This window comes from Psittacula echo, assembly GCF_963264785.1.
Source record: "Psittacula echo genome assembly, chromosome: 3".
Classification (NCBI taxonomy): domain Eukaryota; kingdom Metazoa; phylum Chordata; class Aves; order Psittaciformes; family Psittacidae; genus Psittacula; species Psittacula echo.
The window spans coordinates 5,516,238-5,540,717 of NC_137736.1; the positions used below are offsets into that span (position 1 = coordinate 5,516,238).

General features: G+C 38.2%; 1 protein-coding gene across 1 annotated transcript in view; it reads left to right on the plus strand.

Moving 5' to 3' along the window:
* EPHA6 (EPH receptor A6) overlaps window positions 1-24,480 on the plus strand; it is a gene marked incomplete at both ends in the record, with an annotated part of 464,979 nt that overhangs the window by 219,974 nt on the left and 220,525 nt on the right. The window contains 2 exons of the mRNA XM_080613276.1: window positions 12,887-13,042; window positions 22,325-22,660. Coding sequence (XP_080469402.1) covers window positions 12,887-13,042; window positions 22,325-22,660 — 492 coding nt within the window. The remainder of the gene's footprint in view (window positions 1-12,886; window positions 13,043-22,324; window positions 22,661-24,480) is intronic.

Below are 24,480 nucleotides of genomic sequence, written 5' to 3' on the forward strand. Positions count from 1 at the left end.
TTGGCTATGTTTGGTTATGAAATAAAAAAATACAAGAACGTTGATGTGAGCGCTAGTGGGCAATTTGTCTGCCAACAGCTCTCCATTTCATTTATGAAAGATATATATGAGGTATATATGCACACACATATACATATGCTTTTATATAAGCAGGAATAACAAAGAAGAAACGCATACCTGTACAGATCACTCAAATACGTGCTTGAGATGGCAAAGACTTATTAAACAGAAGTTTGTATTTTGTTATTTCTTCTGTTGTTACTGTTCATCAGTTCATAGTAGACTATGTAGATAGTCTATTCATGGAGATAGTAGACTATCTACACTGTTCTTTGCCATTGCATATAACGCTACTAATAATTTTTTAAGTTGTAGTCTGTGCTTTATGCTAAGATGAAACTATAAAGCACATAGTTTTATTTTGTTTAAATGAATGACTCTTTCTACCAGAACACTTTAGTCTTGTTTGCTTCTTGTTTGCTAGTTTGCGCTAGGTTGCAGTTCTTACATAGATCTAAGGCTTCACATAAACATTCTATATTCACTATAAAGACTTCACATAAACATTCTATTCACTATTTTATAGTCAGTATTCCTGCTGTAGAGAAAGCAACATGCAGTATATTCAGTGACGATAGTCATGAATGTGTCTGTGCATATGTAAAGACAATTTGGTAATTGTTATAATTTGGGGCTAGTGCTGCAAGTGGTTCTTCATGAATCCTCGGGAAAGGGAAAGGAAAAAGAGAGTTTAATTGGACTAATTACAGAATTTTGTGTGTTGCTTCCATGGCAAAATGGGCTGGAACTAAGATACAGGAAAACTAATCGTTACTGAGGTGAGCTATAGGTGAACGTAGTTGCTCTGACCCTGATCATTAGCTGTAATTAAGAAACACTTTTGAAAGATTGATAGTAATATTTGAAAACACAAAAACAAAGACATTTTGTGCCCAAATGGATATCAGTTTGGCCAGTGAAGTGTTGGAGAGCAGAATCTACTTCTGTAGTAAATAGATCAGTAAAAAGCCCCAAAACCAAAAATAACCTCCAAAACCCAGACATAAAACAAAACCTGCAGTTCTTTTAGTGTATAATATCATCTGCTTGTACTCAATATGGACAAAAACTGGACATTTCAATGGATGGAGAAATTCCATAGTATAATGTATGGACTGCAGGTTGGTGAACTCTAAAATAATTTTAAATGCTACATTAACAGCCACAGCAGTGATCAGTGTTTGAATATTGTGTATGTTGCAGACATTAAGTGTGACTTTATTCCAGAGTACCACATTGTGTTACTCCATGTCTTACAATAATGCTAGAATAGAATGAAATTACATAATATTTAATACAGTAATGTAGAAGATACAAAGATGCGTTTGAAATAATTTTTAATGACCAAGAAGATTATTTTCTTGTGAGCTTAGGAGCACTCAGAGATAATACAGAAGATAATGGTATTTGATTCCCACAGAAGCATGAGCACTCCATTTTCACTGTTAGTGAATTTGGTAAATCAGAGCTGAAATAGTTTGGGAGTCACTAATCATGTTTGGTGTGTTTGAAAATTGAGCTTGTGAGTTTTTCTATGAAGATGTCAAAAAGGATTCTGTTTTAAAGACCAAATGCCCAGATTTATATGAACATTTCAACATTTTTTACATTAGAAGTTGCACACCTGTACAACTACCTGTTTCTAGTCACATATTCTTAACATACATTTATTATTCATGTAATATTACATGCTTACAGTAATTGCTCTTGTGTGCACAAATTCCTGACTTGTACATGCAATTTAAGCAGGGGCTTAAATAAATTGTACATAGAGATACATACTTGAATGTGCAGTCCTGGTAACCATATTTAAAAATATAAGTGCATTTTTAAGCCTCTCCTTTTAAAAATTGGATTATATTTAGTAGGTTATATTGTATTCTCATTGCTGTGATTTCTTGCTAATTATAGTAGTGTAAAAGAGACAGTTACACAGAGAAGAAGAAGAAAAAATAAAGAATTGTTTAGCTTTAGCTGATCTATTATTAAAGCAATTGGTCTCAGGAAAGTTGTGAACCCGAACAATGAGCACTGAGATCTTAAATCATTAAAAACTACAGTCTTATAATAAGGCCATAACGAGAAATGGTATCCTTGTAAATAGTGACTGTACTATTCTTCAGTTCTTTATGTTTAATAGCTGCCTGTAAGAACATTACATTTCTTCAAGGTATGTCTTCTCTAGGAAGCTGTTCTACAGTTTATAATAAAGTAGTAAGTCATGTCAGGGAGAACTTCAGTAGGCTTTCAGTGTAAGCCTCAAGTATGTTCAGAGGCATGAAGCCAGGTGCCATTAATTATTTGAGAAGTGTGCTGGTAACTTACTATTCTTACACAGCAAATCTGACATAATGCCAGCCAACTCCTGTCATTGCAACAACTTGCAGGCTGGAAGTTTTGATATTTGTCAATAGTTGAAGTCTTATAGACTCAGAAAAATTGCTTTCTGAAAAAGCACCTGCAAAGCAAATGAAATAATTGCTATCATGGAAATTAATTAACCCAACCTAGCCAATTAATTTCTAATGGACAGAGAGAAGTGTATCTGCAGATTCAAATGGTCTGGTTTTGTCCACAGAAAAGAGAAATCCGTGATGCAATATCTATCTTACATACAAAGTGGAAAACAGAAAGGTTTCTCGTACTGGAGGGGGGGGACCTCAGAATTGGGGCGAAGGATAAGATATAAGGTACAAGTATCAGTTTATAGTATCGGTACAAGGGGCAGAGATAAGAATCACATGTATATGGTAGCATTTGGTAAAGGATATCATAAGATCAACGCTGTTCTCTAACAACAATTTTTGCACATACATCTAGTAAGAAAGCACTTTAAAATTTGTCCATGTATCTGATAGGAAGCACTTAGAATCTTTCTCATAGTAGGAGGTATTTTTCTAGCATTTAGTTACGCTCTGATCAAGATATGATGATTTTATAGCTGTTATTACCACACTCAGAGAGCTCTTTTTTAGCATCCAGTAGAGAAAATTAGTTTTGGAAACCAGCACCACACTGGTCGCTTTCTGAACTTATTTATGGTGCTGGGGAACACCTTACAAACAGTAGAACTCAAGCCAGACCACAAAGCTAGCCATGCAGCTCTGAATTGGGAGATTCATCTTTTTACAGTTTTTATAATAGAAGCCTAAAGAAGAAGAAAAAGAGAAAGCCCTATCTTAAATGGACTTGAACATTCAGCCCCTACGCTAGCACTAGCTTTGCAGGCAGTTGGTCTGCTGTGTGTTTGCATTCATTGTGATCATGAAAGAGAAAAGAATGAGCACCTCCTTATAGAAATGCTGCTTTCACTTTTATGACACAGAGACAGATAATGTGCAAAAGGAATTGGCCATAAAATAGGCCTGATATCTGCAGACCAGTTTTTCCTCTTGCAGAAAGAAGTATTTGATGCAGTCTGATACCTGTTTGCAGTGTTTTCTGATAAGGTAGGAGTCCTCAACTGTACTTAGGAATGGAAATGATTCTATGAAAACAGGAGCCTTCACGGCCTTTCAAGTTGGACAGTAATTCCTCTTGAAATCATAGGTTTCTTCCGCAGTTATAATCAATGACATTTCTTACTGCTGTTTTTCAGACTTCTCTTTTGTAGCATTCACTGCAGTGTTGAGAAACTTATCATACCCCTACCTTATCCCTTACCCCCAAAAGCCCTTCCAGCTACAACGGTAGCTTCATCACTATTTCAGCTTTTCTTTATGAAAAGCAACTTGATATGCTGAAGAGCTCCCAGCAATGTTAAATAAAATACTCCCTATGTGCATTAATGCTGTGGTGTCCTTGATCTAATGGATTTTCTGGATTTCCATATCTGGGGACGACAGCAGCAACAGTTTCCTTCTTTTATTTTTGGAAGTGGTAAAGAAACCTACAGAAGAATGTGTCCTCCTCAAAAATGCAAGAAGGGGTGTGCCAGTGCAACATTGGATCACCAGGAGTGGATGTGCTCCATTCACAGTGCACAGATTCTTCCATTTGGCATTGGCTTGTGCATCTACAGAGAGCTAACCACACCGAATAGAAGTTATTAAAGTTTACCTGGAGATACAAGCATTCTCTCTGCTATTCTGACATGTGCCAGTGAGCTTTCTTGTTTAGTGCTGGCTACTTAAATATGCTCCTCCATTTTGATTCTTTGTGTTACGGGTTCCCAAAGAAGCCAGGGCAGCTAAGTAGAGGAATACTTCTACCGTAGAAGATGGTGGAGTGTTGACTATTACAGCTGATAATCCAGTGTTTCAGTTTTCAGGATTTGCATAGGTGCAGAATGCTCCTTGGCATTGCCTTTATTCCAGGTCACTCACATACCAGCTTTTTACTGGTCAGGATTGAAGGAATGAAGATAGTATTTTCTTAAAAATAAAGCTCTTCAATAATGGAGCAATGATGAAAAAGTGGTAAAACATGTTATTAAGATTATACCTTAAAATGTTTTTTACAGCTACTGTGGACAGGTCTTGTGACTCAAAGAGTAACTTCTGCCGTTTACTCCAGCGCTGCATTACCTTAAAGTGTTCTTAAGATTATGTTTCTCCTGCTTTTCCAGTTATAGTTGTTGGAGATGGCTGCTTGGAGATGCAATGATCTTTTCCTTCCATTCTTTTCCTACAGACCTTCCTGATCCCAGGAGTATGCAGTAGTATACTGCAGGAAATTAATTCACTTCTTTTTCCCTTTTTGCAGGGATTGTTTTCCCTGCTTTTTCACTGCTGTCACATTCCTTCATTACCATTTCTATTGTGCACCTTAATTAGCTTGACTGATTTGCTTTGTTCACTATTTTCCTGAAACACAGTGATTTCCTTTAAAAATTATGCAGTGCAGAAAGTAGTATTTATACTATCTCTTTTAAAGATTAACAAAGGCTGTCTAATTATGTGCTTTCTATGGGATCTATCCGTAAGATATCAACAGAAATAAAGACTAATTTGAGTATGGAGCCATGCATTTGAGTAGGCATAGCTCCCACCTCAAACAATTTATTAGATTGCAGGGATCCCCCACAACAGAGTCAGCAGCACAAAGTGGCAAAAAAATAGTTGCTTGCCTGTTTGGGGAGGTGCACCCTGTTATTTTTCTCTCCCTTCTTCCATCACTAATAAGGTACCACATTTTTCCAGCCATTTTTGTCACTTGCCATTTCTGTGAGACATCTTGACTTTTTGTTCTTCCGAAGTCCACAAATATAGCCAAATATAAGTGTATTTTAATTCTCTGGCTAATAAGAGCCTGCCTGTGTATAATTGGTACTTTGCGCTTTGTTGAGACAACTTGAAGACACTGTGCCAGGTGAGCATCTTCCAGCATCAGTGTCGCTGTCAGAAACTGCTGCCAGAAAGCAGCAACAGCCATGGAAACTAGGGTCTAGATTCTGCTTTTAACACCTTTGCCAATTAACAAGAGGTCTTGATGGCCACATACAGTACATTCATGTGAGGTGTCCCTGCCCGTGGCGGGAGGGTTGGAACTAGATGATCTTAAGGTCCTTTCCAACCCTAACTATTCTATGATTATATGATTCTATGAATTACAGTACATTTAAGCACAGAAGTTTTCCTTGCATGGAGGAATCAGAGATCATTGCCATTATAGTGACCTAGGTTTGGTAGTCGTGCTTGAAAATTTTGAGCCTAAGTCTGCAAAGGCCATGTGTGTTTCACTTAATGCTGGTTTCTTGTCATAATGCCAGTAACATAGTGCTGCAGTAATTTGAATGTTTAACTGCAGAGTCTCTGTGCAGTTAAAAACTGGAGTCTTCCCATTTGAGTAGCTTCTGTTCTTTATCTAGGCAGCCTTTTTATTGACTCAGATACCAGAAACAAATGTATGTCTCCTAAATCACATCTTCAGTAGTCAGAGGATAATCATTAATTTCTTCCAGACCTATTTAAGTGGCATGAAAGCTTTTGTTTAGGTTTTATCTCAAGTTTGGTTTTCACTGTCAGAGCTTATACAGATATACACAAAATGACTTAACAAAATGAAACTGTACTGTCACCTCTGGGTCCCCTTTTAGGAAGGTGTACCTGAGCTAGACACACAAAATAAGTATCGGTAAGTTGCAATATGGCAACTTTCTCAACAAAATAGGTGTTGACAAATCACTGCAGTTTGTAAAATGTACTTAAAGAGTAATTTTAAAAGGTTGCAGACCTTCTGTAAAGTAGGATAGCCTGCATTATGAATAGCTTTTATTTTTAATTATATGGTCTTGATCTGTAGTTTCAGTGCTTGATATTTCCAATCAGAAATCCAGCTCATTCTTATAAGTAAGTGACAACCAAAGTTTTATTGGTATTGAAGACATTACCCATCTCTTTCTTTGAATAGTACCTATGCATTTAGAATCATATTCTTAAATTCTAGTCTTTGTTTAGGAAGTGCTTAGGATGCTCTTTTTTTATTTGTTTGAAAGTACAAAAATGAGTCCTTAGTCAAGATTTGTTTTTTAGTAGAGGTTAACAATACAGAATATACACCTATAGAAAAATATATAAATAAGGTGACAAATACAGTGGGTAGGCAACCTATTAAAGCATCATTCTGCTTGTGATTTGCAAATAAAAGAGCACCAGTTACCTATATTATTCCTGCATTCTCACTTGCCTCCATCTTGCCTGTGAGTTAGCAGGAAACCACAATACAGAAAGTCTTCCTCCCAGATCTCTGAAAATCCTTCTATTACTAGGCAGTAATGGCCTTCAGCATCAATAGGAAAAGCACCTTAAGTCACTGAGTGATTATTGCTGTGTGTGAAAAACAAAGTTTAATGAGATATTTTGTTTTCACACTACAAACACTATTTCAGTCACCTCAGTGGCAAACAAGGTGTTTCTCTTTGTTGTTATCAGAAAGCTTTAGTTGCCAGTTTAAAAGTCTTTAGGAAGTAGCTGACAAAGCATCTTAAGAAGTGCAGAATAGTATTCACCTGTGCTGTGTAGTACAGTTCACAGCTCTTTGATGAGCTATTGGATTGCACCTAGTATGACAGGCAGTGATAAAATTAATATCATTGACTGTTCTCCTTGTCTGTGTTAATATGTTTGATAAACCACAGATCCTTTAAAAACATGGTACATGACCTGAATCACTGCCGAAGTTACTGTCTTGCAACTAATATTTTATAAAGAAAAAACCCTGCATTGATGGGAATGGAAAATCCTGTTTGATATATACCAATTATCTCTTGTCATTTCTTCTAATCATTCTAATAAACAACTGCAATAGATACTGAAATATGGGAACGACAGAAAATGAGTACCAGGAAGTGGAGTAAGAATTGTCACAAAGAGAAAGAACATTTAATTTAATTTACCTATCGTCATTATATAGTTACACTTGAGGGAGAAGCCTTATACCCGTCACCTTTTTTTCCTCTCCCTTGTTCCTCTTCAAAGTCAAGGGTGTGAGTAATGCTTTTATCTGTTCTCCACCTCACAGAGTAGAAATATTAGAGAGCAAAAGACAAGAGATTGACTGGAGCGTACAAACACGATGCGTGTAAGTGCATGCTGAAGCACACAGACGTTCTATATGATCCATCAGATTTACCACAAACAAAAAAGGAAAATCAGTCTACTGTCCCCCACTAAGTTTCCTAGGGGTGATTGTTGTCCCCTCCTTACCATCTGTAGGAACTGAACCAAACTAAAGCCTTGTTTCTTGACACATGATGTCTTATAGTCTTGTGGTTTCAACTAACCAGCATGTTCTTTAATTCAAAATCTGTCAAGGCTGGTCTTCCTCCAGTGGGTTCTTCATGATGTTTCATGTTTCTAGCAACTCCTTCTGCATAGTCTCGCTATCATTTTGAACATGACCCGAAATTAATCCCTTCTCATAGTCCATTCATGACCTGAATAAAACAAGGATCATGTGAAGAAAGAAAAGATACGAGATTACTTAGATAATACTCACAATCAAAGCTTGTCCTCATAGCTTCAGTGTCCTAATTTTGTAATATCCTAATCTTAACTTTGAGATCATACTCTCTTTTGTAATATACAATATGGATCTTTTGTTGTGTTCTTTTCTATATACTTTTTTCTTTTCTAGACACTTCTACTAAAATATAAGCTGGTTAAAATAATATTATAGTTCCTTGTTTCTGCACAGTGGTAGAATAAAATAGGTCTTATTGAATTGCCGTTTAATAAGGGGATCGGATGAGGGGTGAGAGGACTTTAAAAGTGGAATAATTCTGTATTGACAGAATGTAACAGCTACGAAAGATGTTAGTCTCATGGTGCAGTAGTGGTTTTCAGTAAGCAATTAAAAAAAATGTGTGAGGTGGAATAGCACAGCAAATTATGTGTTTCAGAAAGATTAAAACACCTCTTCCACAGGTACTGATGGTTGCCATTCATTGTAAATGACAGCAGAGTCTTCTCTGTTTTAATTTGATTGATGAGTTCTCCACAAGCTATAAAAATCCCATTTTCATGAGAAATGTCTTCCCACAAACAGACCAACAGTGTCAGACATACTTAAAAGTTTCCTAATTTTCCTTTGGACTCTCTTTACTTCAACTAACTTGATAGCAGTTAATTCACATGTAGTGAAATGGAAACAACTGAAAAGTGGGATAATTTTCTTTCTTTCACAATTGCATGCTCCCACGGAACAGTGAAAATGCTCCTTTTTTAAAAGAACAAGGAGGTTTATGACCATGAAGATGACCAAGCCCATATCCAAAGGCAAGGGTCCGCCTCACGAGCAGTCTATCAGGAGCCTTTCTGCATGGCCCCAGCAGGATGGGGCCACCCTCAGCTGCACTGCTTCCAAGCTGGCCCTGAGCTCCACAGCCAAAGCCCTGGCAGGGGGATGAACTCGGGTCCTTAGGGGTGCTAATGGCCATAGGCCAACCACGCAGCTTCCCACAGCATCTCACACCACACACGTGCCGTCCTGTTTGGAACAGCTAAGATTGTATCTCATTTTAGGCAGTAAGCGTACAGGGCACCTCTGAAGTTTTTCTGGTCTGCTTCAATACCTCTGCAAAGAATATCAACAGCGCCAAACTTTTGCAGCTTCTTGATAAATGCTTTCTCTCACCCTCTGCCCAGGCTGGGAAGCCAGCAAGCCATGAATCACTTTCTTTAAGAGTTCACTAGAGCTTTGCATAGCATTCATTTCTCTTTGCATGCATCTGTGTATAACACAAAACTAAATGCCATGTAATAAATTATAAACAAGGAAAGTTATATTAATTATCAAGTTTCTATAGTTTAAATACCTCGTAGTAATATCCTGATAGTAAAGCTGTAGCAAAGCACATTTCTAGATGCGTTATCCTTTATGAAGTCGGTTAAAGTAACAGTGCTTCTCTGCATGATCTCTGGTATTTCACTGGAGAAAACTTTAGTCTTTTAATTGTTCATTCAGATACCCTGCTAATTACTTAACCAGTAAGACAATATATTATCTTCCCCCAGGCTTTACGAAAGTCAAATCTCATACAGTTCATATAATTAGTAATTCACAAAGTCACTTCTGTTAGATAATACTAGGGAAAATAAGGTGCCTCCCATTGAAAGGTACAAAAAGTACTCTGTGGTAACAAAGATAAAAACAAAATTTATGGTATTTTTGAATAGTCATCATTAGAAGATTTTTCAGATGGCAGCTTTTCAGAGTTTAAATTTTATTTTATACCAACTTATGCACAAATAATTTGTGAAAATTATACATGCAATAACTATGAGCTGGGTGAAGAACATGTTATGAGAAACACTTTGAAAATACTGATTTATCAAGCCATGCAAAATGAAACTTTCTGTATACATAAGCACCTGCAACAACAAGTATTAAACTTACTTTCAGTACACTTACATAGGGTATGATTTTGCATGGGAAAGATGCCTTTTTTCCTTCTCCAAATACAAAACCACAACCCATTTATAATTAAAAGTTACTGAGTTTCTGATTTGCCCGTCAGGCAGTTTGAATATTAAGTAATTTTGTGTGGCTGAAACTGCCACAGAGAATAAACAATGGAAATAATAGGAGGCTAGGCAAAATCTGAGGTTAACATTAAACATAGAATCACAGAATGGTTTGGGTTGGAAAGGACCTTAAGATCATCCAGTTCCAACCTCGCTGCCATGGGCAGGAACGCCTCACACTAGACCATGTTGCTCTGGTCTAGTTGCATATTCATGGCTTTTGGCAGAGTAACAGTTTTATTTTCTTTGACCTTGAGTGTTGGCAATCAACCCTGAGCTATCCAGAGAGCTGCGTTACCCCAGGCTTGTGATCATTTGTGGGTTTTCAGCTTGTGTTATCTTGTTTATGAAGGGCTGGTTTTTACTTTAAAATATCCAATAATCGTGCTTGTGTGCTTCTACATTTGAGTGGTTATAAGCAGCTTTGTAAACTTATCCATAGAAAAGCTTCCTTGATATCTTCCTCTGCCTCATAATATATGGAACATACCTGGCCTAATGGATGAATGTGTTGGATTCAAAACAAGTAAAATGGTCCACATATTCATCCGTTATTTTTTCCCATCTTTTCCATGAATGTATATGTGCTTTCTTTTAAGAGACTTAGCATCTCAAACCCATAATTGCTTTAAATACATTACAGAATACCATTTCATAACAAAACATTCACAGTCTTCTCCTTGAGTTTTAGTTTAGAACAGTGGGCTGCTTGAAGCTTAAACATTTCTCTTGAAAGAGAATGCTGTGTTTCTTTTGATCCGAAGTGGTTTGTCATTTTGGGGGACAGAAGGCAAGAAGGAATGATTTCAGAACAGACAGACTTGAATTTCATAGGTAATAAGGATTTTAAAGAACATTCATTTTACACTGATCGAAACTGTAACTTGGAATTGCCATCTCCTTCATCACAAACTTCTTTGTATTGCACCACATATATGAAAGGCAAGAATTTAATATTCATCCTCAGATCAGCCAGGGCAGGCTTTGGGCATGAGAAAAAAAGAAAAGAGCAGGTAAGTGTAACACCTATTCCAGGTTTTTTGCCTTATCTCCAATCTTCCTCCCAGCAAAGCTAAGAGGAGTCAGTGCCTACAGCCTGTATCTACAATGCTGCCTTCTTCCATGCACCAGACCTGCTGTCTTTCCAATCAGTAGAAAGTTACCACTCACTATAATCACAGTTGTATCAGGCCAGTAGCCTTCTTTCAAGGGGAAAACCCCTGCTGTTTCCTCCGCTCTTATCTCTAACACCAGAAATACTTCCTTTTTTTTTCTGTTTCTATAAGTGACAGCGGGGCAGGATTCCTCCCTAATGTCTCTTCAGCAAAGTCAGAAGAACACACTGGGAGGAGAATTGCTGAAATTGTTGGGTCGAAATTAAGTTCTTAAAATTACATTTGAAAAGTTGGCTCTTGGATCCTGATAGGCAGTCAACTGTTATCTTTCTCAGTCCCATCTTCTCACTCCTTTTCCCTCAGCTTCTAGTGAAACTGCTTTTATATCAAACAAGTCCTTTGGAATCAGAAGCAAAACTGATCTCTGTATACGTTATCTATGAGTTAATGCTTTCTAATAACTCACTTTATATGAACTGACAATGAATCCATAAAATGCATTATTTTGGATACTTTTGAAAAACACCTCATTTTATTGTTGTTATTTTGTCTTACTACAAGAGAAGGAAGTGCTGCCTAGTTCCTCTGGCAATGTAGAGAGAGAAGTCTTGAATATGTCAAAATGAGAGTAAAGCACATGGATCTTCGAAATGATATTTATAGCAGTGTATTCTATCTGTGCTGCTGGAGGAGTCAGGAGTATGAGTCTGTGCAGTCTATACATGTTTTGAGTTGCTCTTTCATTTGTTTCAGTTCTGTTTTCGGATCGGGAAGCCAGAAGACAGTAACTGCAGTACATGCTGTCATGTGTAAATGTGGTAGCTGACAGAAGAAAGAAATCCCTGTTTTAAACGTGTGGTGAAGTCTGAGGGTGGTTTTAAAATAATATTTCAGAATGCAAAACCAGCAGGTGTATGACAAGATTTATTTTAACAAATTGTTTCTGTTTTAATGGCCAGCAAAAAGGCACGTAAGGCTGTGCAATGGTCAAGAACAAGGACCCCTGCTCTAAGTAACTGGGAATGCAAGCTCTGACTATCACAACATCCCCTGTCCCCAGGGCAGCTGCTCTCTAGGTTGTTTCCTGACATAGTTAACAATAGCCTCGGGCTTGCCGTACTTTATGCTAGAGGGTTTTGGCATCTCCTTCCTATATCTCTGAAGGTTGTTACAGCAGCACCTCCCAGCCTCTCATGCCAACAGGGTGCAGAGGACCCAGCTGATGTGGCCTTTTTGTCACAGGCTTCTCAGGGGACGGTAGGGAAGTCAGACCCATCTCTAAACATACAGGGATGTCATCCTTGTCTCATCGAGGCGTTGTGAGGATAAACATTAGGCATTGCAAGTCTTCATTACTTAAGTAAGGAAGCCATATAAATAGCTTTGGTGGATAAGAAGTTCTCTCGCTCTTTCTTATTAACAGGTGGAAACTATGTGAAACATAGCTAATGTTCTTTTGGTTAGTGATATTAGTGATGTTGCCTAGGTAACCATTTCAAGCATCAGTGAGGACTGTGTAAGTTTGGAAGCTGTCTCTTTAATGATTTCCCATTATATACGAGAACATCTATTTTTTTTAGGTCCATATACTAAAATAAGAACTGTAGCTCTATAGAACTGTGTGATCAAAATAGCATATATATCTAGGCAGGAAAGGAAAGAAGGTGCATTATAACTGGATGGAGCAGATTTTACTTATGGCCAAACCTTGCTTCTAATACTGAAACTCATTTTCTTGTTTTGCAGCTTGCAGGCCTGGATTCTATAAAGCATTCGCTGGAAATGTGAAGTGCTCCAAGTGCCCTCCACATAGTTTGACTTACGTAGAAGCAACTTCTGTCTGTCAGTGTGAGAAAGGTTACTTCAGAGCTGAGAAGGACCCACCAACTATGGCATGTACCCGTAAGTCAGATCAGTACCAGTGTCTGCAGTTCTCTTCTCCTGTGCCTTATTTATTTATTCTTGTATTTTACAAACGTCACATGAATCTGTGTGTTTTGTGAAGAATTCCATTCAAGATAACCAAAAGGGATTTTTAAAATCAAAATTCAAACAGCTTCAGTTTCTATGTAGTGTAGATATCCCTAAAAACACTCACTTGTTTTTCAGGTTGGTGACTTTTTAACTTGTAGTTCTGAGAGATAATACAAGGTGTGTAATCATTGTCACATAGATGAGGTTTAACTACCAGTATGTATTTCAAATACATGAAAATATGTTTGTACAAAAACTTTCAAACACCCGAGGAGTCATGTAAAGAAAAAAAATGATGTGACTCTGCTGTCTCCCTGGATTTAAATTAAAATTAGAAGGCAAATATCCCAGCACGATCAGATCAAAACGAAGCTCTCTAAGAAAGACAAGAAAATCATAGAATCAACCAGGTTGGAAAAGACCTTTAAGCTCATCCAGTCCAACCCTTACCCCAGCACTGCCAAGGCCACCACTAACCCATGGCACTGAGGGCCTCGTCTACACAGTGTGTGAACACTTCCAGGGGTGATGACACCAGCACTGCCCTGGGCAGCCTGTTCCAATGCCTGAGCACCCTCTGCGGAAGGAATTGTTCCTCAGCTCCATCTAAACCTGCCCTGGTGCAGCTTGAGGCCATTTCCTCTTGTCCCATCCCTTGTTCCTTGGGAGCAGAGTCCAGCCCCCTCCTGGCTCCATCCTCCTGTTAGGCAGTTATAGGGAGCGATCAGGTCCCCCCTGAGCCTTCTCTTCTCCAGGCTGAACCCCCCAGGTCCCCCAGCCATTCCCCATCACACTTGTGCTCCAGGCCCTGCGCCAGGTTCATTGCCCTTCTCTGGCCCCACTCCAGCACCTCCATGTCTCTCCTGTAGTGAGGGGCCCAAAGCTGAACTCAGGATTCGAGGTGCAGCCTCACCAGTGCCCAGTGCAGGGGCACAATCCCTGCCCTGGCCCTGCTGCCACACTGGTGCTGATACAGGCCAGGATGCCAGTGGCTTCCTGGCTGACTGGGGACAGGCTACTTGTGCTCAGCTCCATCAATCAGCATGCCCAGCTCCTTTCCCATGAGCAGTTTCCAGCCGCTCTTCCCCAAGCCTGGAGCGTTGCAGGGGTTGTTGTGGCCCAAGTGCAGGACCCGGCACTTTGCCTTCTGGAACTTCATCCCATTGGCCACAGTCCATGGATCCAGCCTGTCCAGATCCCTCTGCAGAGCTTCCTACCCTCCAGCAGATCAACACTCCCACCTGGCTTAGTGTCATCTGCAACTTTACACATCCCAGTATGGAGCAGTATGGACCGATTTGCACCAGTGTAGACCAGTACAGGCCACTAAGGCCTAACTAACCTTTGACTAACCTAAATTTGACATTAAGACAAAACTGATGCCCAGCAATCTAGAGGCAGAAATTCCGAGAAGAGATTTTTATTACTTTGATCAATATGCTCATGTCTAAAAACATACAGCATACATTTTCTTTTTACGTAATATTTCTCATAGGTTTTCATTCATGGTTCATTGCTCACAGGGATTCATTTATTGATCATAAAGCAGCTATACCTATTTAATCTCAAAATTGGCAACAAACAGCAGCATTGAGAAATCTGTGGGTGAAATACTTTATTTACACATAAAATCCTATTATTTAGTAAAGATGATTAACACCTATTGGAAAATTCCCTGAGATACCTAGTTTTCTATCTAGTATTTTGTTAGCTCTTCTGGTGGAGGATTCGATTCTAGTAAATTTTGTGCCACAGTCCTTTTGTTAAGAGAATTCTATAAAAAATGACATGGCAAACAAAGTATACAAAAAGCTTGAAAGATAAAACCATAAAACCAAAATACTGTTGCAATAGCTGATTTACAAAGTCATAGGCGCTCTGTATTCCCGAGGTCATTATGTAGACCAAGGCATTGTCCATCTCCTAATAAGTCACTAAAAATGGTGTTCCTCAGATCCAAAGTACTTAGCAAAAAGGCCAAAGGGTTTTCAGAGGGGAAGTGTGTCAGCCTCCAGCTCCTTAAGGGAGATAGGGTTCAGAGAGGCACCCCAGTCCAGTGCGCACAATCTGCTGTCAGCTCGCTCTGGAGCAAGGCACATCTTTTTTGCACAAAATGTGTGAGGGAGTAAGCGGTGCTGTTCCAGACTTTCTGCAGGAAAGTGATGATTACAGGTACTTCCACTCAGATGAGTGCTCCAAGCTTAGGCCATTAAAAACTTACCCACAGAACTGATACACATACCAGGCACTCTCAACAGGTTCATGCTTAGAAAGATAGTTTCATTCATGCGTTATGCAAATGTGCTTCATATTATTTATAAGTCACTGAGTTTTCCTCTCCAAAAGACAGTTCTTCTCTAAAAAAATTACCTGTACGTGGCATTATGTTTCCATAAGTATCTTTCAGAGCCCAGTTTTAAGCCCTGCTACCCATTAGTCTTGATAAGGTAGGGAGGAGTGTAAGAGTCCTGTGGCATCAGGGAATAGGCGTGTACAACACCGTGGTGCTTTCTCAAAGCAAGCAGGGTGCTGAGAGCTGCTTTGGCTGAAAACTGCCGGGGAAGACTCGCTGCCAGACCTCTCTTTTCCTGCTGAGGAGGTCAGCCAAAGCAATTGAGTAAGTGAGGGCAGGGAGGAAATGAGCCACAACAGGAGTACCAGTGCCCCATCTCACCCCAATTTGGGACAAATAAGAAAAGAGGCTGTGAACCACATCCTAGTGTCCGCTTTGCTCTTGGTTCAGGGTCTTCATGCATTGCCTCTTATTCAGCCTGAACTGCAACGTAGGAGTGCTTCATTGACTGTAACAGCAGATGTATTCATCTTATACCTATAATGATGATTATTTCACTAATTGTCAGCTCTGCAAATGACACTGACACTCATGACAGGCAGACTGCGTTCATATCTTCTTGCGCATCATCAGTAATGAAGAGTCTGCAGGCCAAATTATTCCCTAAGAGATATCTTTAGCCCCACTGCTTTCAAATTATGCTCTCAGTTATTAAAATTATGTTTCTGTCATGAATACAACCTCACTGCCTTCGGTGAATGTGTGCAGATGTGGCTAATTTAAATCTAATAAACAAAGGTACAGATATGAGTGGAATTTAGATTGTTCCTTCCAAACTGTCATGCTTTACTGTAATAAAAGGATTTGAAAAGTTAGGGGGGAAAATAAGCCAATTTGACTAAATAGAAAAGGCTGCGCAGTAAGAAAATGCCTTTCCTACATAACCACTTTCAGGGCAGATCTGCCCCTACATTTGTACATTTGTATTCTGATATGTGACACATACGTGACAGAAGAGATGAGAAATTTTTCTTGTGATGTTTTGAAGGAGAGTTGTTCTTGGGTTAAACAAAGAATGAATAGTGGATTCCCCTTACAAATTTATTCATGTTCCAACATTTTGAACCAACTCTAGTAATACCTATTTTATTTGCTTCCCCAAGTTCTGCAAAGCAATAGGCCTAAGATAGGTAGATATTTTATTTTCTCCCTCTTTTCATTCCTGTATAGGGTTAGACAGTATTCCTCACTCCAGAACTTTTTGTCAGTGGAAAACTTGCATATGCAGCATTGTGGAAAATAAAGACCTTGATTTAAGAGACTGAAATTAAAGAGTGTAGCTTCCAGCATCCACTTTTTTCAAGATGAGCTTCAAATCTAATTCCGTTAATTCTGTGAAAGTGCATACTGTATGCTTTTCCAAAATTGAACATTTCCCGTTTTGTAAAAGAAGAGTGTGCACTTTGCAGAAAAGCATAATGGAAATCCAATTTTAATAAGAGGAAAGAAAATTACATTAGGATACATTGTTAATCACTTTTTCCTAGCCTTTTTCCATTTGATTGGCACCTCTTATCAATCTCTTGCTTCTACTCTTTCTCCTTATTGTATTTCTTTGCCGTATGTGAGTACTCTCTCAGTGATCTCTCTGCATACACAGTGAGCAACAAATAGCATCATATCTAATCCCCTGTCTGATTACTCTGTACATAAACTCTAACATTTCCCACTATAATGTAACTGGATAAATTGATCCCTCTTTTCAAGATCAGAGGCAGGCAGGCTTATATTGGGTGTCTGAGTCTGAATACATCTCTCTTTATGTTATGCTCAAAACAGTTTTGAACCTGACAAACTGATGCTCTGCTCAGTAAAGTCTGCCACAAACTACATCCTCTAGGGTTGAGTCAACACTGCACTCCGCAGCAAAATCAAGCAACATGCTTGAAGTCTTTGACTATACTGCCTCTATTGTTACTTTTATATATATATATAAAAGTATATATCTACTTGTTTGCAGTTTACCATTACGCACAGATTTGGACTGTTGGTTTGCAGTCACTAGCTTCCGTTACCCACCTCACAGAAAAATAATAGGTTATTGTGAAAAGAAAAAAATGTAATACAGCGTTCTGCATCAAGTGACAGTACATATCTGTGGTTTTATATGGATGCATGCATATAAAAAAGCAATTACGACCTCAAGAGGCACAGCCAGATGCTGATTCTGAGTATTCTCAGAAGACACCAGTTAATTTTGGCCTCCTACTTTGAATTCAGCAGTCAAATAGCACATAAGTCTAAGAGTCCAGTAGTGGATGACAGATATTTCTCAGTTAAACAACAACGAAGTTGTTTCCAGTCATCACTCTGTAGTGTTTAAAATAACTGCATTGCCCTCACTAGACTTCTGCAGCATTGGGTTTGCTTTTCTCTCCTTCCATAAACAGCAAAATGCACTTCACAGAGGGAGAGGATATGCAAAGCACGATGAGGTGTGAAGCACTGCATGAGGCATAAACTCAGCTCTGCTGCTTTTACAGTGGTCCTGCTTCTCCATAAGACATCAATGCCAGTCTACTCTCCAGGGACTGTAGAAACACTTCTTACATTATAATGTGTAAATGAAGCAAAAGGCTGCTCGCACTCGGGCTGTGTTTCACCTAAGAAGCAAAAGGGCTGCATTTTTTTTAATGCTCATCCACCTGAACTGTTTTACGCTTTTGCATAAAATGCAAAGTCATGAATTTTACTGTGAGGAAAGGATCCATCATTTTTACCAATATATTTGTTTTCGCTAAAAATCAATATAAGGAAATCCCTGAGAGCTTTGCACACAGATGTCTGCAGAAGGGTTCTTGCTGCCAAGCCTTTCCAATGTGTCACATAATCTTTGTATAATTTATAAATGATAACAAAGCAATCAGGCCACATTCATAAAAGCCCAGTGACACATAATTTAGCTGAATCTGAGGATTAGAATTAATTGTCTCTCTTTGTTCCAAGTTCTAAATCTTAGTAAATGATTCACTGCATGTCATTACAGCTTAATATTTGCATGAAATCACAGTTTAACTGGCATAATTTAACGGCAATTAAAAAGCTATTTAATCGTCATGCAAATTGGCATGAGGGGCCTTGAGTATGAAATGTGTCGCAGGTTTTTGTCAGTATTTGCAGGCGGACAATAATACACTCTCAGACACCGCTAACATAATTGTTGTTTTCCCTGTTCTTTGAAATGGGAATGTACAATAACTCATGTTTTCTCTTACAATTGAGGATTACGTCCCAAATCATTAATATAAGAACCTTCACGCTCCAGTGCAAATAAAAAAGGTAGTTTTTACGAAGTGTATTTTACCTGCTGTATTGATGCCATCTACGTACAGTACAGCAAAAGTCTGATAGAAAATTGAAGTTGACAAAGCCAGATAAAACTCCTATTGCCTGGATTAACACTGATTCCTACTTTGGCCTGCCAAAGTTGAAGGAGTAACATTAAAAAAAATGAGCTGTGATGACCCATTGTTCTAATATCTGTAGTTTATGTAGGCTTAAATTTAAGCCACTTTTAAAACATTGGCTCCAGTCCTTCAAGCAATTACACACATGCTTAGTTTTAAGTGCATGGGTATTAACCAATTATTTCAAGGGGATTACTGATCCGCTTAAAGTTATTCACATATGTAAGTGCAATTAAGGCTCATCCTCTGTATCCTAAAACTCCTCACTGCGTTTAACAGTGGGAATTTGTTAAGACCGGTCATTATTTAATTCTCACAGTTTTTAGAAGAAACATAATTATTCCTCTCTTCCGCACATGAATAATAAGAGCTGAAGCTGAAGTAATCTGTGCTTAGTTTAGCTTATTCTGATCTCAGGACTGTTTTCCAGAGTAGCTAGAATGGTAATTTTCTGCGAAGTTTAGAGATTTGTCAATCTGAGATACTCCTAAGGTTGTAACGGGCTTTTGGACCACATCAGCATCTGTAAGGCTGTACCTTGTCCCTGTTTTCCACACCACTGGAAAAAGATGTATCAATATAATAAGCCTTTGTTAACAAGCTGCGTTTATAAATACTTATATATTACAGTATTTCAAATGCTTCAGTGTTAGATTTATCCCAAGGTCACAGTGAAAGATCAGGAAGGAAATACTGAACATATTCTCCATGTTCGTAACAATTGCAAATTACAAGTTCCATCTGACAGGTTCCAGAAATATCAATCCTCAGTACAAATGAACCACGAATGAGCTAAATGATTCCTTGATACACTGAAAAAAATAACAGGTCTTTACTGTCCAGGGATTTTTGGCTGCTAACTATAAACTCTGCACACATAGAAATAGGAATAAATAATCATACATTCAAAATAATTTGAATTTTCTTGACTAGTAAAAAAATGCAGGGCAACACCACTTCCAGTTATTTTAATTATCAAGTGCTTGAAGTCCAGCCGCTAACTCATCATTACTTTAGGGCAAAAATAATTTTAATGAAAACATAGCCTCAGCTAGTTCAAGTTACAAGTAAATACAGGAAAGAAAAAAGTAACCCAAATGTTCAGCTACAGTTCACAGAAAACCTTAACATTTGTTAGTTCACATTATCCCCTCCACAGCAGACAAACTTTTTTTCCCTTTACAAGCATTCCAACTTTTATACCCACATAAGAAAGCAGAGACCATCACTTTAAAATTACAGCTGTTGGTGAATAGTGACTTCTTTTTTCCTGCAACTATTACTGCCTCTTTCCTTCATTAAAGTTGTTATTCATTCTTGCTGCTATGTGTAGGTACAACTCTATAGGTCCTTACTGCTGTCTAATTTATTAGTAAAATGTAAGTTATGGTAATGTTTTCTGTTAAAGTATGGTCCAGTTTAGTATTCAGGGTCATCTTCAAGAATGAAGAACTTGAATAAATGGATTTATTTCAGTTGTAGTTGCATATTTCAGAACCACTCATGGGCTTGATTTTCTAAATCACTACTTCTTTTTTGGTCAAATAAATAGCTAAAAGTTCAAAAATCAAATCAGCTGATGAGTAATTCTGCTGTAGTAATTGCAGATTTAAAGAAGAAAGAAATAATGGTTTTCAAATGAATGATTTGAAAGAAGTAGGTTTGTTGGTTTTCAGGTTTTCTTCCTGAGATGTCAGATTCTGATGTATGTATGAAATGTTAGGAGGAGCTTTGATATCTTGATGTCCTTCCTAGTGCAAAGTTCTGACCATTTATCCAACCATCCTTTGGGCATAAGGTCTTGCCTTCACGCTATAAGTTGTGGAGCTGGAATTTACAAGAGTGTTGATCAATGTTTTTGTCTGTTTGTTCAGTTCTCATTGTCTCACAGTTTTTATGAAGAATATTGTGATATTTTAATTATCTAACTCTCAGATCTACTATGCTCTTCAATTTGTTGGGTGAAATACATTCTATGTAAGAATTAGATAATGTCATTTGCAAATGTTTCACGTAGTCTTTCAGTCTGCTTAAGAGGCCCTGAAGTAATGAAGAGCTCACTCAAAATGTGAACAGTATCTCTTAAGCCTTGCTGGCAAGTTGTATAAATCATGGAAAGCTACAAAGCAAGATGAAAGCTTTCAAAGTACTGCTAACCATTGGCAAAGCAATCCATGTGCACTGTGATTTTTATGTTGAGAGCTGGAATATAATGCTTATTCAACTCATTCTGCTCAAAAGCCCCCAGAGATCACCAGTTGAGTTTACCACAGTCATCTTGTATATATCAAAGCTTGGAGTCTAAGGTCTTTCATTTTGCCAAATCTATGTTTCTTACATGATTTTTATGGACATATTTTGGGACTGTATACAAATTGTTTTTTGAAACTATGTGTCTCTAAGTGCTTGGTTGAAGTATCTTAAGTGGAAGAAGAATAATATAATAAGAAATGGAAAAGTTCTTCCATCATGCTGTGAAGCTGATATGTAAAGCCTCAGAGGCTTTACATGCAATCTACACAGTAAATCAGCATGACAGCTTAAAACTAGTTGGACATGCGTTGCCTGTTGTGGGAACCATGGGAAATGGGTCACTCGTGCTTCACCTGACAGTACATAAAGAGCTTTACCACCTGCTTGGTAGCTGAGAGCTTTCCTATAGTCTGCCTGCTGCAACTGTCTTTGCATCCCTCTCTGCAGTCCACAGAATTAGTTTTATTCCCGCTTCATGGCCCTCCTGTTAGACCTTTAGCTTGCAAGGTTGATGTCTTCACTGTTATACTGATGCTGATGAGGTGACAGGTGGGAAAGAAAAAAAGCTTGTAAACTGTCTCTTGTGCCTAATAGTCTTGGCTTGATGCCATCTAACTCTGTTAATGAACAGCAGCAAAGAAATCCCTGGGGATAAGCAGTGAAGGACAGAAAAAATATCTGGCACTGCAGAACTAATACAGACAATGTTATCTCTGGTAGTTATTCCAATGCTGTTATTTATTTGTTATTCAATTTGACTCTTTTAAAACATCAAAGATTATAAGCATCAGGAAAGCCTACATTCCTAGACATAACATAAGGAAGTAAATTTTGTGGTTAAAGCCCTACACCAGTACCCCGCAAGATCAAGAGCTATTTAGGGCAAATTTGTGTTACTGAGTCTAGGTTTGACATTCCCAAGTCACTTTTATGTTGCCTTAAATTATTTCTGTATTAATTCTAATTTATTTAGATTATTCAGCTTTTTATGATTTCACCCATTTATTATTCCTGCTTCATTTTCAAGGATTTTACATTAAGTCGGTTAGTGATACGTAACTCTTGTAGCTTCTATTTGCAAATAACTGCCTTATGACTAATATATTTTTGTGGTTTCTTTTATCTGTTTATCTATTTATGTATTCTCTCCAAATTAGACAACTGTCACTTATTAGGCTTTCCCCTCCTTCTCCGCAGGGCCACCTTCTGCTCCAAGGAATGTGATTTTTAACATTAATGAAACAGCTCTCATGTTGGAATGGAGCCCCCCAAGTGATACTGGAGGAAGAAAAGATCTCACTTACAGTGTCATCTGTAAGAAATGTGGGTCTGATGCCAGCCAGTGTGAGATCTGTGGGGGAGGTATCCGTTTCATCCCCAGGCACACAGGTCTCATCAACTCCTCTGTGACAGTGCTTGACTTTGTGTCCCACGTGAACTACACCTTTGAAATAGAAGCCATGAATGGGGTCTCAGAGCTGAGTTTCTCTCCCAAGCAGTTCACAGCTATCACGATTACCACAGACCAAGATGGTAAGTGCCAGCACTGTATGTCTGTTACTGTGCCCCTGTCATCTATACTCTTCTAAGAGGGATCATTTTGTTTCTTGGAAGTCTGGGTCAGCAAGTTAGGATGTTTTGCAGATTGCTAAGTGGTTTTAAGTGCTTTTTGTGAGGACTTTCAGCTTGTGCTGATGAGGGCATTAAATGCTTTTGGCAGTCGGCCTTGACCCCATTACACAGGGCATGAAAATATACCTTCCTCTTTAAAATTAAGTGCAAGCTTTAATTACCTGAGACTAACTGTATTAGTGGTTCATCATAACTGGAGTCTGCATCTGATTCTTTTCCATGTCTTTCATTACGATTTCAGTATTGAAAGAATAAAACACCATAGTATCCATTACAACTTCAGAATTCAAAGGTGAAATGAAAGTGAACTCACTTCCTTTACTATCCATGTTTCATAGTACTAATGCAGCATGCTTCGCTGTAAGGTATTTCAGCATCTGTATGAACCATTTCCTTATGTGAGGTATCCTAACAGATTTTCTTGTTTCTTTAATTGCCAACTTTGTATTATTGCTTTTGAGCTATTTTTTTTTCCCTGCAATTTCAGTTCAAATTCATGTCCAAGGTCAACTTTTATGAGAAACATGGGAAATTAAGAACTCTGTGTTTTTGTTTATTTCTGCAACCTTTTCCTTTTTCATGTTTAGAAATACTTGGCTATGCTAGGAAACAGCATTGTAGCTTACCAACAAAGCAATCTCTATAGCAGTGTTATCTTCTGGCTTGTGTTACTGTAGATGAGAAGGCTATTTCAAAATGATCCCTTGCTGACATTTGTTCCAGAAATGTTTTTCACCTGCTGTGCAGTGACATTGCAACTGTAGCTGAAGTGTTTAATGTAGAACAGGAACCAAACTGGCAAAACTACCATTTTAAGTAGAAGACCTTTGATAATATGAAAGTATTTCGTGAAATTGCTAATGTTCAGGAGGATCCTGTTATGTTCCACTTGTAGGAAGGCCCTGGGTTCTTTCACTGATGAGGCTAGCAAAAATATGCTTACCTGTTTATTTAGGACAAGTAGTTGTGTTGATGAGTAAGTAATTACTTGTTTGCCTTTGGGCATACAAAAATTAACAGCTTGCTGTGATGATGATAATGACAGTAATGGTAATACTAATAATATTCATTAAACTGGATGAGAAAAAACACAGAAACTTCTGACTCCTTGTTCATGTGAGGATGGTAAGAGAAAAACTACTTTTATAAGATGCCTAAAATTATATATGCCTTGCACTGGGAATTGCCTTAAGCTCTAAGGCTGTGTATCATGTTGTGAACCTGTATCTCCCTTTTCCTTTCTCATTAAAGGAAAAAAACCCCATAGTACCAGAAACTACCGCTATGTATATTTACTTTTAGATGTTTTGTTACATGGTATTAAATGCAAGTCACCAAGCATGCACAGGTGGAGGTCACCAGAGATACGGTTTGATTTTAGACTGGCTAACAGCTGTGTGGACACAGCTTATGGTGTGTATTTAGGTGATGGGCTTTTAAAAAATAATGTGTCTTTTTCTGTTGCCTGTTCCTGGTTTAAGGCTATAGATTTTCGCTGCAGTTTACTCAAAACAGGGAAAAGACCTATCTTTTGATAATTTACGACACACTGACAGTAAACTCTAGAGTGTAAACTGCTTGCATTCCCTATAATAATTCTAACATTACTAAAAATGCTGTTGGAAGGGCTTCAGAGAATTTAAGACCAGGTTTCCAGAATCTCTGTAAGTTTATTTGAATATAAATAGAGAGCTCTGCAGGAGAAAGCATTGTAATAAGTG